The sequence below is a fragment of the Hyperolius riggenbachi genome, chromosome 3 (assembly GCF_040937935.1).
Source record: "Hyperolius riggenbachi isolate aHypRig1 chromosome 3, aHypRig1.pri, whole genome shotgun sequence".
NCBI classification, from domain to species: domain Eukaryota; kingdom Metazoa; phylum Chordata; class Amphibia; order Anura; family Hyperoliidae; genus Hyperolius; species Hyperolius riggenbachi.
In genome coordinates this window covers 249,039,920-249,057,324 of record NC_090648.1, presented here as the reverse complement: position 1 = coordinate 249,057,324, position 17,405 = coordinate 249,039,920, and the positions used below count along the sequence as shown (strand labels likewise).

Sequence of the window (17,405 nt, the reverse complement as noted above, 5' to 3'; positions counted from 1 at the left end):
AAAGATGAGGGGCACACTTCTTACTTTTGTTCTTCATTTTTTTTCTGCTCCAATTTAATTTCAGATTTTAAGCTCTCCACCTGAAGCTCCAAAGTCTGTACAGAATACAGCAGCGTCTGTCTATCATCCACATTAACCTGGCTATCTGCAAGTTTCTTATCCAGAGATGAGCATCTGCAATAAGGGAAGAAAAATGAAGCCAGCTTCACTGCATTCCACACAAAAACATAACAGTCTGCTAATGCTAGTACACACACCTATCCTATGCTAGGGCCCGGTTCACATTAGCGGTTTTTTCCAGAACTGTACAAACGGAACAGATGTGAAAGGATCCAATGTTAACCTATGGAGCCATTCACATGCGTCCGTTGGTACGGATACGTTCCGGTCCCGGATCTAAAAATTGCTGCAGGCCCTAATTTTTCGGACCGCTCTGCCCAGCGAAACGGATCCGGACAAACAATGCTGCAGCATTGGGGCAATGGAAAACGGAACGTTTCTTCACAGTAGTGAAGAAACTGACCATTCCATGGGGAATTGGAGGCATGGGCCGACGCAAACCTGAGCGACGGGAGGGTGCAGCAGCCGGGCGGGTGGGTGAGGAAGGGTTTATACATACCTAAACTTCTGTAGCAGCCAGCGGTAGCTTCAGTCTTCTTCCGCGTCTTCTGTGTAGTCACAGCGGAAGAAGAGGAAGCCTCTACCGCCGGCTGCTACTGAAGATTAGGTACAGTATGTATTTGCTGAGTGAAAACTGATCCGATCAATCATTGATCAGATCCATTTTCACTATGTGAACCGGGCCGCGGACAGAGCCATCCGGATCCGGTGAAGTGGAGACTGGATTCGCTCACCGAATACTTTTGGCTCCAAACGCAGATGTGAACCGGGCCTAAGAGATTCAGGTATAGGCTGAAATTCACAAAACCATAATGCCCAAGGAGAGGAGGAAAAATATAGGGCAAGGCACAGCACTGAAGGTCTTCAGACTTCAAGTAGTCAGGATAAGTTAAGTAGAAGTGTGGCCGGAAAAGTAGTAGATAACAAAACCAGGTAAGAAAACCATTGATTTAGAACATGTGAGAACTGTCTTGACTGTCAAAATGGTATCATTGTTGCAGTAAAACTGGGGAAAGTTGTATTTTTCTGTGAAAGTCGATGTACACAAATTATCTATAGGGTAATGAAAATTTGACATCACCTGTCTTCCAGTTTATTCTTAATCTGTTGAGCCTGACTTAACTTCTCGTTTGTTTCATATAGTTCTTTATTCAATACCTCTGCTTTCTCTTTTAGCGCTTCCACTTCAACAGACAGCTGAAAAGTAAAATGTTTCACTCCATTGGAAAATGATATCCTCCCAAAATACACAACCATCACAGCACATTACATGCAATACGAATTTATGCTGAATTATAACATTTGGAAAAATGTTCAGTAAAAAAATTGCCGTCCCAAACTAGTGCTCGGCACTGCCCTTCACAATGTGATGTTATCTTATAATACTGTTAATGATCAATACTACCCGACAATAGCCTTGATTTTATGTCACCCAATATTGTCCAAGACCACTTCAAGCTACCAGTTACTGCTAGACCACTGCAAGCTACCGCCAGTTACTAGTCTCTCAATACCGGTTAAAGGAATACTATCGATACCCAAGTGTTCTAAAATGACAGTGTGCAAATAATGTCTAAGTAGCTGTGTAAACATTTTCCTACTTTTCATGGTAAATATCAGTGGCAAAAACTGTAATTTATGTAGGATTTAGCTATATTGGGACAAATCAATTGCAGAAGGGGTGTCTGCTTCAATGCACAGCCAGAGTTGCATATCAGACTACAGAAAGCAAATATCAAACATCAAACTCTGAAAGCAAAAACAGTTAAATTTCCTCTGCTCTCTTCAGACACTTCAGTCAGAAACAGAGCTCCCAACAGCTGCAGCTCCTGTGTCCTGTCTCTCTCTGTCACACACAGAGTAAGGGCTGGTTCAGACGGACGCTTGTGGAGCATTTACTGCCAGCGTTCGGGGCTTGGCGTTAAACGCTCCCATTCAAGTGAATGGGAGCATTTGTACCAAGCTTTCACGCGCGTTTACACGAACGCAGCATTCTGGTCCCGATTTTCACTGGCGTTCAAGGAGCCCCTGGAAGCTACATGTTGCTTCCAGGGGCGGTTAACCGCGACGGGTAATGTCCCCCTAGGGGAAGAAAAAACGTGACCGCATCCGAACGCAACGCGAACGCTGCTGAAAGTCCGAACGCATTGCCACCGCGACGCCAATGAACGTGACGCCTCCAAACGTCCGTCTGAACCAGCCCTAACACAGAGTTAACTGATCAAGTGTGAGGGGAATTTCCCCTCTCCTCATGGCTCAGTCAGCCATCAGTTTTGGCGTCAGTAAACTTTGAATATATTTTGCTAACAGTAAACAAAGAAGTTGCTATTAAAATGTATACACCAGTACTTAGAGGCACTTCCCAAACAATTCCTGTGTCAATTGAAAAAAATATGTGAATCGATAGTATTCCTTTAATGCTTGATTTGCCCGATACTGATTGACACTACGGTTTGATACTAATACTGTCTTAATGGAGACTGACACCTCTTGCCTCTACTGGATTCACTTGATACTGCCCAACACTGCTTGGTAACACCTGTTACTCGATATCGCTGATACAATTCAGAATTACTTATCGGCTATTGCTACTGCTGTGGAAATCCAGCCCTGTACTGTAATGCTTTATTACTATTGCTGTGTTGCCTGGTGTTGACTAGCACTCCAGCAATTACAGGCAGCTCTTAAATCATAGCAGGCCTGGCAATCAGCAATCTCTTGCTCGCTAGGATCATCCTTAGACAACCCCCACCTCCCAAAAGGTAAAATAAAACAAATACCATCAGCTCCCCTGAAGAGCAAAACATTTAAAAGAAAAAAAAAAAAAAAAGAAAAAAAAAACGACCACTTCTACAGGAAAAAAAACAAAAAACCCAACGATCTGGAAAGGACCAGGGCCTGGGAAACTTTGGGTTTCTAGAATGAGGATTGTGCTAAATATAGGTGAATGAAAGCCTTCACTGTGTTGTCCCACAGGAACCACGTGGTCCACGTTGAAAATGGTAATATTGCCGATATAAAGCCAGCGCAAGGCAATATTACCTTTACTTCCTCCAGTAAGAACTGCGAGTAACGCTATTAACGTGGCCTGCGGTACTCTAGTAGCGTGACCATTACTATAGTAACAAGCGTTACTAACAGTAACTTATGTTACTAACAGTACTTACTGGTGGAAGCAAGAGTAATATTGCCATCCGCTGCCTGTATGGCAATATACCACTGTTACGTGCATCAGGCCTTATATCTGATATTGTAGAAACAAAACAGAAATGAATTTTCTGCTTGGAGCAATGCAGACATTTCCTTACATCAAACCTACAATTTCCTATGGGGACTTACAAGCTCTGCAGTCTGTCTTTCTCCGTCATTTTCCTGAACTGGGAGATCAGTTTCAGTTTCTTTATGTACATAATAAGATGACTTCTGTTCCAGATCTGACAATCTAACACACAAAACACAAATATAAAAAGATCACTCAGTAGAGGCATAAAAAATTATTCATTTTTAAATAATTTGCCATGTAGCCTTTGTTCTAAGTCATACATAAAATGACACTAAAAGATGTGAATATTATGACGATTTTCTTCTGTAAAGTGACCTTGCAGTGAGAATAAACTTACTTGTCCAAGCCCATCCCCATGTAACACTAGCACTGTACTTTAAGAGTAGCTTCACACTTGTTCAAAAAACGTATCCGTGGCTCCTGTTTTTAGCCTGGATCAAACCGGAGCCATGGATACCAATGTTAAAAATAACAGCAGCCTTCACTTAAAAAAAAGAAACAGATCCGTCTGCGTTCAGGGAGATCCGTTTTGAAAACCTGAACGGACAGTCCGGATTTGCAACATTTTCATGGACCCCAGGTACATGGAGGGGTAGTGAAAAGTATATTTTGACACCGAAACGTATCCATTTTCTGTGTCCCAGGGTAGGGGGGGCTGCCATGCTGGAGGGGGTAGCAGGCAGGAAGGGAAGCAGCGGGGGCAGTGGCGGGGAGGGTGGGTTGCACCCCCCTCCCTCACCTGGGTCCTCCCTTCCCTGCTCCCCCCTCCAGCCAGTTTCATTGATAAAATCATTAAAGTATTCAAAATGTAAGCCAAGCGGGGAACTTACTTCCTTGTGTTCCACCACTCGCCGTCACTTCCTGCCATGCCACCCAATTAACTACAGAGGGCAGCATTGCAGGAAGTGACGGCGAGCGGTGGAACACAAGGAAGTAAGTTCCTCGCTCGGCTTACATTTTGAATACGTTAATGATTTCATCAATGAAACTGGCTGGAGGGGGGGGGGGGGAAGCAGGGAAGGGGGGGACCCAGGTAAGGGAGGGGGCGACCCCCCTCCCCGCTGCTGCCCCCGCCTCCTGCCTGCTACCCCCTCCAGCATGGTGCTCCACCCATGGCCAGGGACGTTTCCTTGGACTGGTAGCGTCCCTGCAAAAAAAAAAAAAAAAGCCATTTCTCTCAAAGCAGAAAGAAAAGCAAATGGTTTACAAAAACTGATCCGTTTTAAACGGATCTGATCTGCAGCGGTCAAGTGTGGACCTAGCATTAGTCTGAGCCATTACCTGATCTGTGTTCAGTGCACCCAAAACAATCATTTCACTTACAGATCTTAATCTGTGCATGTAGACTCGTGCACAAAACAATTCAAACATATCTTTGATCTAAAATGAATATATCTGCAGAAGATATGAAAAACATTTTTCTCCCTACAGATAAAAAAACAATTTTAGTGGTTGTAAAAGCTCCATCGAGTTGGAAAGAATTGTTTATATTCATTTATATACATTTATATTAGGATTAGTGATTGCAAGGAAAAGATGTTCTTTGTCAGAATATTGGTGGGGAAGGGGAATGCACTTACTTCTTGCTCACAACGGCCAGCTCCCTTTGCAACTGTTCCACTTTTTCCGTTTCCTCACGCAAGCTATGAAGAAGTTTTCGGACTGCCAGCTCCTCTGATTCCAAGCCACAGTGGTCTTCTAAGGACTTTGTTCTATTATTGTAAACATTACAATTCAGACATCTCAACACAAGTATGACTAATGTGTTACTCCAGTCTGACCACTGATCTAGGGTGCGTAGTTCTCATACAGGCTGATCTGCAGCCATCCGTACTTTTTAGGACCGTCAAATTTAAAATGTGCCCTTTTTTTGCACCACCGCAACTAAATGCAGGCTAAACACATTTATTACATTTAAATGCATTCTTTAAGTGTACCCGAGGTGGATGTTACATTACAAATGGGACACAGAGACAGGTTCCCTGCTCAGTGACATCCTCACGGCGCATGCTGTGCCCCCACCGACAAGCAGCTTGTTGGTAGCCTTATGGGGAAGGGGCGTCCTTAGCAGTAAAGCAATTGCTGCAGAACGCCTCTTCCCAGCCTCTCTGTGCCCCTGAAATCTCTCTCCCCCACCTCTCTGTTCTCTCAGAGAAGCACAGAGTTCTGTCTGCCGCGCCATGATCCCACAACATTTTTTTTCTTCATGAAAATGAAATTAAAGGATTCAATGAAGCAGAAGCGGTGGGGAGCAGCAGTAAGGGGCACTACCTGATCTGGCTAGCTCCCTGGATCAGGTACAGTAAACTCCAAGGGACCAGCAAAAGTGGTTTACTATATCAGAAGTTTATTATATCAGAAACTACATACACACACACACACACACACACGCGTCACTACCCTTGAGCCTACCAATGTATCTGTACAGCACCGGGAGAGTACTCATGTGTATGCACCTTTCTGTCTAGCAGTATTTATCAGATCAAAAAATGAAAAATACTAAAGACTATTTAGGTAATAGACTGATATGTTTAGAATTTTGATAATGAACTGTGAAAGTATCTGCAGTCTCACAAATGTGCAAGTTATACAAATACCTGCATGAAATAATCTCTTGGTTTGACATTCCATGATCTGCATTACTGTCGTTTGACTCTGCCCCAGCCTCTCTCCCCTATAATCATGAGAAAAAAAACAAAACATGGAATTAAGAGAGAATGTTATTCCAATGTGCCATAAAAGCTTTGGCATCTGCTTGTACCAAATAAAGCAAAGCTGAAGCGAAAAAAATAAAATAAAAAAAACTATTAGGCCCAGTGCACACCGAGTGGTTTTGGATGCGATCCGCCGGCCGCATCCGCCTGTAAAACCGCTTGGCTAATGCATTTACCAGGACACTCTGCTGTCCGCCTCTATCATGATTCCCCTCAGTTTCCTCTCTACTTTTCGTGGACATTCGGAGCACCTGTCTTGTTGGGAGCGTGTCGCTGTGTAGCGTCCAGTGCCGAAAATGGCAGCGCTCAGATCAGCTCTCAGGCTGCTCCTCCAGTCCCACTCTTTTCTGTTCCTGCTATCAGTGTATGTTTTTGCTCTGTTTGTATTACGTTAACTGTACGTGTATGCTGTAATGTTCTCTGTTTGTGCTTTTTATTTTGCTTTTATGGTTTATACGTATGTAACATGCTTAACTGTATATGACGCTCTGCTCAGTTGTACGCACAAGCTGTAATGTTGTCCTATGTATGTTTGTCCCATGTCTATGTATGTACCATGCTTAATCGTCCCATGTCTATGTATGTACCATGCTTAATCGTGCTCTTTTCTTGTTTTCATCAACGACCCTGTATGCGCCAAAACCAATTCCGGGTACAATCCACCGTTGTACTTGGCGAAATAAATTCTGATTCTGATTCATTTCAATGGGGTGGTGCACACCAGCGGTTTGTAGCAAACCACAAACGTGCCTCCTGCTGCACGTTTGCGGTTTGCAGAAGCATTTCTGCCTCAATGTAAAGAATAGGGAAACCGCAAACCGCTCTGAAAAACGCTACATCAGAGCGGTTTGCCAGGTGTTTGTTACAGAAGCTGTTCAGTAACAGCTTTTACTGTAATTCTATGTAATCTGCTACACTAAAACGCTCCAAAACCGTTAGGCATGTTTAGAAAACGACTCTAAACATGCCTAGAATCACTCTGAAATCCGCTCCAAAAACCGCTAGCGTTTTGTGGATCTGCTAGCCGTTTTGGTGTGCACTGGGCCTGACAAACAAATGCATATATAGGACTTCCCTAAAATCCCATAGTCTTATTTTAATTTAAAAGGTTTGTTGTCATTATTAAAGGTAACTCCTCTGGAACAGCTGCATCAAATATTAAGACTGTGCGAGAAAATGTATATTCCTCTATTCAGCTGCAATGTGACAGTCCCGAAGTCACCGCTTTATGTTGTTCTGTGACAACTTATTACAGGTAATTCAAGTGTCTCATTAGGACAGTATGTAGAGTTCTTTCAGACTGAACTTATTGTTGAGTGTTGTCTGTATGTAGGGTGCAACACAAGATACAGAACATTTATCCACTTTCCCACTGCTGTACAGAATATCTACGCTCCTCTGTGCACTGTCTCACCACTAGGTGCCAGGTCCCTGTATCTCTTTATTTACATGCTGGGAGCGGGCGCAGGCATGAGAACGCACACTCTAGCCAGCCCGCACAACAGTTAACTAATTGGACATTAGGGACAAGTGTCCTAAATCCAATTAGAGTCCCCGATTGATGAATGAAGGCTGCTTCAAACAGAAGCAGCCTTCATTCATAACAAACCGCAGGCACCTTGGTATTGCAGCCGTGTGCGTGTGATCGCGCGTGCCCACGTGCACACACGCACCTGCACAGCCCTTGCAGTCCAATGATTGGTTTTGGGGACCCCAGTCCCCAATAACCAATCATACCACATGATAAATAAATGAATGAATGGAGACTGCCTCTGCTTGAGGCAGCCTTCATTCATAACAAGTATTGTAAATAGCGCAATTGCGAGCCCCCGGCGCACGCGTGCACACCAGCTCCACAGTCCAATGATTGGTTTTGGGGACCCCAGTCCCCAATAACCAATCATACTGCCTGATAAATAAATGAATGAAGACTGCCTCTGCTTGAGGCAGCCTTCATTCATAAATATGTATGCCCCCTATTGATGTGCGGCGATCGTGCACGAGCAGCCATGTGACCCTCTAGAGCACCTTGATTGGTTTTGGGGACCCCAGTCCCCATTGTCCAATCACAGTGCTCTGTGAATGATTGACAGCTGCCATAGCCACCTTTCATTCTACTGTTAACATACACATCCCCCTAAGTTACAGATCACTGATTGGAGACTGGGAAAAGATTTTCCCAAATCCAATCAGAGTTTCTGATGAATGATTCTGCTCCTGTGATCTGAGATATATGTTACTTTTTTCACATTGCTGAGGGAAAAACTATTTTGTTAGATTTGCTGTTTTTACCAGCTTTTCAGTACCAGCTTTTCAATAGCTGATTAACCCTTCCCTTGCCACACCACTTAACCTCTCCTTTTCTCCATTTTTTGTTAGGCACTTCAGGCCCATACATTCCTTTTTTTCATACACTACTATACTTCTGGCGTATATTCTACGCCTTTTTTTCCCTACTCCCTACTAGCTAACTTCCCTTTAAAAAATAAAAAAAAAATATATACCTACCTGTCTGCCTAACTTAGGGCCTGTTTCCACTTGTGCGGTATCGCCACCGATTCCCCGCTGACGAAATTGCATGCGGTTGCGATTCCGCATGCGTATTTTACCGTGATTTCGCATAGGTTAGTATTGATGCGATTTTAACCAAGTCACTGCCCGTGGGATTTAACATTCCTTTCAATGCGAAATTGCGGTAAAATACGCATGACAAAACTGCATGCGATTTCCCTATTAAATACAGTAGTGGCGATTCGCATAGCGGTGTGCGAATTCTGACGGCTCTTCCGTGCAGATTTATCCCGCACAGAAAAAGGATTACTGACAAGTGGAAACAGGGCCATCCGCTAGTATTGGCTATGCGAATCCGCATGTAGACAACGCATGCAGATTCACGATAGTGGAAACGGGCCCTAAGTCATTAAGATGGCAAAGAGGCTATTTACGGCAGAAGAGGCCTGCGCCATTCTGCAGTATAGTGACAGCAGTGAGGAAGACCTATCTGATTCAGATGAAGAGTGGTATTCTCAAGAAGATTCGGATTCGCTGACAGAAAGCGACACAGATTCTGACTCCGCTGGGCCACCACCAGCTCAGCCAGCTAGGACAGAGGTGCAGGCGAGGGGCACTGATCCTGATCCAATGAACAGTGACACAAATTCTGCAACTGAAGGAGGATCACCTCACCCAGATGAGGACAGCACCCAGTGCAGCCACTACCAGCAATGCCAGTCAGAGAGGTCAGAGGGCTGCCGGGCCAAGTCAGAGCATGTGATCGAGAGTTGCACAGAGGCAAGAGCTACCTTATGAACTTCGCCACCCACAGTGGGTACCCTCTAATTTGGAAGCCCCTAGCATCCATTCCTTCACAGCCAGTAGTGGTACACAAGTGGCCACTGAGAACATGCAGCCACTAGATTTTTCTCAACTGTTCATTACAGACTCATTTCTGCAGTTTGTGAACAGACAAACCTTTATGCCCAGCAAAAAATAGCGGATAATCCCACCTCACCATTTGTGGCAAAGTGGAACCTGTCACAGGAGCCCTGGTGGCTGGAACGCTAAGCGCCTTCCAAACAGTTCCAGTGCACAGATCGTGCAAACTGTGGTCGCAGTCAATGCACAGAAACCGTTGGGAATTGGCCGCAAACAAACCAGAAGGGAGCCTGTGGGTTACGGAAATACACTTTACACACTATTTCAGGGTATATCTGCCACCACCACCACTGGTATGGGCCAGTGGTCCCTACCGACTGACTGAATGATCCTGCAAATAAAACTGTTAAAACACGCTGTATTCTGTCTAGATATCAATAATAGTAGCGACTCCTCAGAGACCGGAGTTCAGTTTCTGTGTATGGCTGTATAGCGGAACAGTAAACGACTTTGATAAAGTCTTTATTTACGTGCAATATAAATAATTAATATATACAGAAAATCAAAATCAACAATTATAGAGACAATATGATAACACAGTATAAAAGAAATTAAAAGGAATAAAAAATACTTAGATTTATGGAAAGATGCCCTTTTGTGGGAAAAACTTGTAGAGTTCGTTTTGCTTCAGTTCAAAGTTCAGACCAGGTGGATGCCAGCATATCCTCAAGCTGGCACAGATGTGATCAAGATGGTGTTTCAAGGTGGAGGACACTTGCGTTTCAGACTGTCAATAGTTTTATCACCCATCGTTGCGGGGAGTGGCTATGACAGGCACAAGTCCAGCCTCGGGAGGATGGAACAGGGGCTGTCCCATCCTTGCAGACCCTCAGACTGGCAGAATTCTAGTTCGGCCCGTCTTGGGGTGCACGTGGGGGCAGTTAAAACCTATACCGCATATTCACACTCAGCATGATTTTACAAATCCTAGGACATGAAATATGACCGGTCTATCATGAGAATTTAGTAAGAAAAGAGAAAAAAAGAGAAGTCTCTTCAAACCCATATTGCTATTAGAGTTTAGGGGACAGAGTTTTGGGAATTTCACAGAACCAGCACCGGGACTCATGCTACACTTTCCCCACACTTGGCGAAGCTGCCATCTCAGGAACCCCAGAAATATGACAGATCTAGGAAGTTATGGATTATGCTAGGAGCCTCAGGTCATCCAGGGTGTGTGCTGGCAGCTGGCTACCCTTTGATCATTCCCAGGGAGCAAGGTGTCAAGACCTCCCGGGGATTCGTAGCCTGACTGGCTGAATCTAGGCCCCCTTATCAGAGTGAAACAGCTGGCATATCCTCTGAGAGGGGTCATTAGCTCTCCAGGGGGCTGGGGAACCAGCTTGTTACAGCTATGTGCTAAACGCAATTAACTACCTTTCCCAGAACTGTCTATCTTAAAAATAAAAAGTTTGTCATTCTGAGCCCTGCAATAGATGTGCGATCGATTGCGGTGATCATAAACGAATGCTGGATCTGCAATTTTTGTGCGTTTTGGACGACTGGGCGTCGCCTGGCGTCACAGACCCCCACAAATATTCCTGAACTGAATTTTTTTTTAGGTTTGACCTTAAATATGGGCATTACAAAAAAACCAGAGCAATACAAGTACTAGAGCAAGGATTTGATTCACTACATGCCCAGACACCGTTACAAATTGCTTATGAGTTGCTTGCATTTTAATGACAATGCCAATAATCTTTCCCGTGACGACCCTGGCCGTGACCGCCTTTTCAAAATACGGCCCCTCATTCACCACCTGAATCAAAAATTTGGAGAGCTTTACATCCCAGAGCAAAAAAAATAAAAATCGCAATTGACGAGCCCCTTGTACCTTTCCATGGAGGACTAGGTATAAAGTATTATATCCCCTCCAAACGATCCAGATACGGGGTCAAATTATATATATTATGCAAAAGCGGGACCGGCTTTACCTATACTTTCAAGATATACGAAGTAAAGGACAGTGTGATCGAACCTCCTGGATGCCCTCCTTACATGGGTGCTAGTGAGCGAATTGTCCTGGATCTCAATCCATTACTCCACCAAGGGTATCAGCTGTATGTGGACAACTTTTATTCTAGTGTCCCACTGTTCAAATTTTTGCATACAGCTCAGACTGGGGCCTGCGGAACTGTTAGAGCTAACAGAAAGGGTCTGCCACCACAGGTCTTGAATAAAAAACTGAAAAGAGGGGACAGCAACCGAAACGAACTGCTAGCCCTAAAATACAGGGATAAAAAGGGATGTTTTGCTTCTGACGCGACTACATCAGTGCTGTCCCGAAGACAAGAAGTGACAAAACCTGTGGCCATTGCTGAGTACAATAAGCACATGGGGGCTGTGGACTTGGCAGATCAGAGGATTGCTCCTTACCGCATCGATAGAAAACGCAAGGCCTGGTACAAAAAAGTAGCAATTTATCTAATGCAGGTGGCACTTCACAACTCTTTTGTCATCTATAAAAGATCAGGCAAAATGGCCAGGTTTTTAAAATTTCAGGAGCAAGTCATCACAGCACTCATAAGCTGAGCTGTACAACCTGAAAAGAACACAGTGCAACTTGTTTCGGAGGATGTCATCAGACTCCATGAAAGGCTTTTTCCTGCAGTACTCCCCCCTACTTCATCGAAGCTATATCCCCAAAAGAGATGCAAGGTTTGCCGCAAAAATGCAATTTGAAAGGACACCCGTTATTACTGTGCAAAATGCCCTTCAAAACCAGCACTATGCGTTATCGGGTGTTTCGAAAGCTACCACACAGACCTGCAGTATTAGAGGATTTTTTTTTACTCTATTAGGCTGGTTCTCACTGCAAGAGCTTTTTTTAACCCTAGTGATTTTAAAAGCACTTGCTAATGTGTTGCTATGGGTGATTTTTTTTTAAAAATCACATTGCTCATGTGAGAACACACACAGCATTGCATTAGCTAGAGCTCTTAAAATCACAAGCAGTTTGAAAAAGCTCTTGCAGTGTGAACTAGCCTTAGGGCTGGTTTTCACTGTAAGAGCTTTTTCTAAGCACTTGCGATTTTAAAAGCTCTTACTAATGTAATGCTAGGAGTGTGTGTTCTCACTTGAGCAACGTGATTTTATAAAAAATCCCCCATAGCAACGCATTAGCAAGTGCTTTTCAAATCACTAGTGTTAAACTCTTGCAGTGTGAACCAGCCTTTTAGGGCCCTTTTCCACCTGCAATCGCTAGCGTTCACGCTGAACGCTAGCGATTGCTGAATCGCAAAACCGGCGATTCCCCCGACGTTTGCGGCCGCGATTTTGCTATGCTATGCACTGCATAGCAAAATCGCGGCAATTATCGCTCCGCCGCGCGTTCGCGTTCCCGACAAAAGCGAATCGCGGTAGTGGAAATGACCTACCGCGATTCCTATGTTAAAAAGCAAACCGTAGCGATTGTAAAATCGCTAGCGGTTTGCGGTTTTGCGATTCAGCCAGCGCAAACGCGCTGGTGGAAAAGGGCCCTAAGGGATTTTCTTTTTTACTTTTTCAGTTCACATTTTTTTTACTTTAACTTTGGCCTTTACTTGAACTTCTGGATGGCAGACAACCACACTCTGGAATCTCAGCAAGGATTGGTGTACAGAGGCGCCAGAGTAGAATAAAACATTTAAAAAACGTCTAAAAGAGGGGGATGTTCAGGTGGATTTACCTCCCTCAAAAATATAAAACTCAATTGAGTCACAATATATCAATACAAAAATGTTTGTTGAACTCCTCTTAGTGCAACGCGTTTCGCAGGGGTGGTCCTGCTTCATCAGGCAAACAGGAGTATAACTCAATGGGTCTAGATGCAGAAGAGAGCGCCACTCTGGAATCTGACCACTGGCATGGCTATCAACCACCCTCTGACGTGGCTGCCAAAGACCCTCTGACATGACTGCCAAACTCTGACCTTTGACATATTTGCCGAACACCCTCTGACTTCTACCATGGATGCTGTACACCCTCTGACCTCTGGTATGGATTCTAAACACCCTTTGGCTTCCACAGCTTCTACAATGGTGAGTTTTTATTTTTACAGTCTTTGCTGTACTCCCATGTACACAATCTGTTCATAGTATTCACAATTTGTTAGCCCTCATACTATATGGATGTGGTAAAATTGGCCAATCAAAATTCAATGTGTGTACCTGGTTTTATTCTCTTGTCTTCTACACAAAAAAAAAAAAAATAAAAAAATGTATAAGCCCTCAATATGCTTTGCTAAAGCCTGGTACACACTTTCAATTATGATTGGCCAATCACTGACCAATTTTACCACCTCTATGTAGTATGAGGCTTTACCCACACAATCTGCTCATAATATTGAATATGGCCTGGTGCACACCAAAAACCGCTAGCAGATCCGCAAAATGCTAGCAGATTTTGAAACGCTTTTTCTTATTTTTCTGTAGCGTTTCAGCTAGCATTTTGCGGTTTTGTGAAGCATTTTTGGTGTAGTAGATTTCATGTATTGTTACAGTAAAGCTGTTACTGAACAGCTACTATAACAAAAAACGCCTGGCAAACCGCTCTGAAGTGCCGTTTTTCAGAGTGGTTTGCGTTTTTCCTATACTTAACATTGAGGCAGAAACGCCTCCGCAATCCAAAATCTGCAGCAGCCCGGGAGTATGCATTTCTGCAAAACGCCTCCCGCTCTGGTGTGCACCAGCCCATTGAAATACATTATCCAAGCGTATCCGCAGCCGCAAGCGGATCGCAAAACGCAGCCGAACCGCTCTGGTGTGCACTAGGCCTATGTGTTGACTCTCATACTACATGGAGGTGGAAAAATTTGTCAGTGATTGGTCAATAATACATTAAAAATGTGTGTACCAGGATTAAAAAAAAAATAAAAATAAAATAAATTAATGACACTTTGGTGAGAAAAATAGCCCTTGCAAAAGCTGTTGGTGCTACTTGTGGTTAACAGTCTGCTGTGTGCCTAAAACATTATCTGATTTGGTATGTAGCGTGTAATGGTAACTGTGACAAGCGAGAGAATAGAATTTGGAGTGTTTGAGGGCTGAGGCCTATGTCATGGGATATTTTTTTTTTTCAAAGTGAAAAAAAATATATAAATAAATAAAATAAATAAACTTAAAAAAAAAATACCATTTTCAAAGTTGTTGTGCAATTTCAGCAAAACCGTATAAATCCAAATGTTACACAATAGGTAGATCTGAGTAGGCCCCTCTCTAGTTTTCAGAATGGTGACATTTATGACCTGTATCAAATGTTCTGAGACTCCAGGGGCTTTGCTAAGAATGAATGACTATTACTTTTGCTGCAAAAAAATGGCCATGAAAAATCCATTGGCGCTGCTCATGGTTAACAGTGTTTTGCGAGGCCAAAAAGCTATGTGATTATGTATATAGGGTATCATTTTAACTGTGACAAGCGAGAGAATAGAATTTGGGATGTCTAAGAGCTAAGGCCTATGTCACGTGACTTTCCTTAGCCCCAAACTGAATGAAAAGCAATACAAATTGTTATTTTACTATACTCTGTACCAAAATAAAACATATGTAAAAGAAAGAAAAAAAAAACAGAATTGAAAAAAAAGAATACAAAAACAGTTACCTTAGAGACTCTGCTTTATAAATAGGTACGCCATGAGGGTGTATTACTGTTAAGTTTGCAAGTAAGGACTTGTAACTACCAATAGAGTACAATGAGAAAACAAATAACACAGAATTGAAAAACTACACCTTTATTTTAAAATAATATATTGTCGCCATACATTGTACTAGGAACACAATTTAAATGTTGGGATAACCAGGACAAAATAGCAAATAAAATGTGCGGGTTTTACCTATGGTAGCATTGTTTATTTTAAAACTATAGTGGTTTAAAAATAGAGAAATCGTGTATTTTTCATTTTTTTTCTTTTTACTTTAAAATGCATAGAGAACAACATAATTACTAAAATAAAGTATTACCCCTGAAAAGCCTAATTTGTGGCAAAAAATAAATAAATACAAGATATAGATAATTTACTTGTGAGAAGTAGGGATATACCGTATATACTCGCATATAAGCCGTCTCGCATATTAGCCGACCCCCCAACATTTGCCTCAGAAATCAGGAAAAAATGATTGACTCTCATATTAGCCGAGGGTATGAAATGCAGCGGCTTCTGAGGTCACATTAGGTTTAGATAAGATAAATTGCTCAGTGCTTTTGAGGTTAAAAACAAACAAAACATTTATAAAGAATCTTTCTCCAGTTGAACTCAAAGTGCATAAGCTTGTCTTAAATAGTCAACATATCAGTGTACATATATGTATGACATGTGCATATATGCATGGTAGTTACCCACAACGTGCCAGTGCTGCAAGGCAAGCTAAATCAGCTAAAACCAGCAGTGAAAGGGTTACAACCAAGCTGCAGTGAGATGCAGGGCTAATGTAAACAACACTTGGCTTACAGTATGTAAACAGACCTGGCCAGTGCAAGGCTGAAGAAATAAATGAAGAGAAGTGAGGAGGTGTCATCTTACCCAGAAGAATGTCATTGTCTGCTGTCTTCTAATCAGTGTCTGGCTTCATCAATAGGCAGGACTGGAGGCTGGGAGGGAGAACTCAGCACTGGAGGGACCCGGGAGGAAGGCTGCAGACAATAGCAACGCACGCAGGGATGCTTTCTACCATTTCAAATGACGCGCTGGAAGTGCTGTGCTGTCACATCCTCACATTGGATGGCTGGCTGAGCAGGCAGGGCAAATAGCCAATCGGCTCACAAGCTGCAGACACAGCAGGAAGCGTGAGACTATGTACACAGAGAAGCGCTCCTGCTGTGATTCTGCTAATCTGTCTCCTGCTCTGCTCTCACCCCGGCATCGGAATCAGCTGTTCTCTCTGTGCGATTCTCTTCAGGCATCTACTGCACAGAAGTGCAGGCACGCTCTGGATCCACAGTGCGCTCCCACTCCTCCGGCTCCAACAATCCACTGCAAGCCCCGCTCAGCATGTCAACCTCCGATCAGCCGCTCTGCACTCAATCTCCTTCAGGCAGGAGCAGGTCAGTCCGGACACCAGTCACCACAGGCTTAGAAAGTTGGTGACGCGCATATAGGCCGAGGGGGTAACTTTTCAGCACATTTTTTGTGCTGAAAAATTCGGCCTGTATGCGAGTATATACGGTAGTTATTGGCAAATGAATGGGAGGAGTGCAAAATGTGAAAAATGCTCTGTTTTTTGAAGGGGAAAACTCTGTGGTTGGGAAGTGGTTACATCACGCTTTTCTTCTGGCAGAATTAAAGCACCAGAGAGGCAGTAGTAGTGTTAGGGAGTCTTGCCCAAGGTCTCCTTACTAAATAGGTGCTGGCTTAATGAACAGGAAGAGACAAGATTTGAACCCTGTGTCAGTACACTATCCAGCCACTGTGCTACTGCTATGGATTGTTATTCAAATCCCAAGAGACTTTGCAAAATGAACAACATGAATATAACCTGTATTAAAATGAAGTAGTAAAACCTACCGTATATTTAACACAGATAGTTAATATTTTCTAAGCTTGTAATCATGAAAAAGTGAATGAAAAACAGTATGGTTTACTCTTAAAGTGGACCCAAATTAAAAATGCAAGATTTCAGAAATAAAATCTATTTTCTAAATTATAATAATAAATAGCAGCCTTTTTTCAGCTGCATGATGACAAATATAAAATATTTTACATTTATTGGAGGAACCCCTCCCTTCCTTTCAGATTGCCAGGACAGAATCCGGCAAAATGCTGGAGTAGGTAGTGTCCAGCAAAGGAGGAATTGCTAATGGCTGCCACCTGTATAACCCTAGTTGTGCAAAGAGAAGGGTGAAAAGCATGCAGTGAAATGCTCACAGGCTTGAAGGAG

General features: G+C 43.2%; 1 protein-coding gene across 2 annotated transcripts in view; it reads right to left on the bottom strand.

Moving 5' to 3' along the window:
- Positions 1–17,405, bottom strand: part of OPTN (optineurin) — a 77,295-nt gene that overhangs the window by 39,844 nt on the left and 20,046 nt on the right. For both annotated transcript variants that reach the window (XM_068276134.1, XM_068276133.1), the window contains exons 5-9: positions 6,001–6,077; positions 4,984–5,115; positions 3,460–3,562; positions 1,202–1,317; positions 25–174 (exon numbers count right to left, since the gene is read on the bottom strand). In XM_068276134.1, coding sequence (XP_068132235.1) covers positions 25–174; positions 1,202–1,317; positions 3,460–3,562; positions 4,984–5,115; positions 6,001–6,077 — 578 coding nt within the window. The remainder of the gene's footprint in view (positions 1–24; positions 175–1,201; positions 1,318–3,459; positions 3,563–4,983; positions 5,116–6,000; positions 6,078–17,405) is intronic.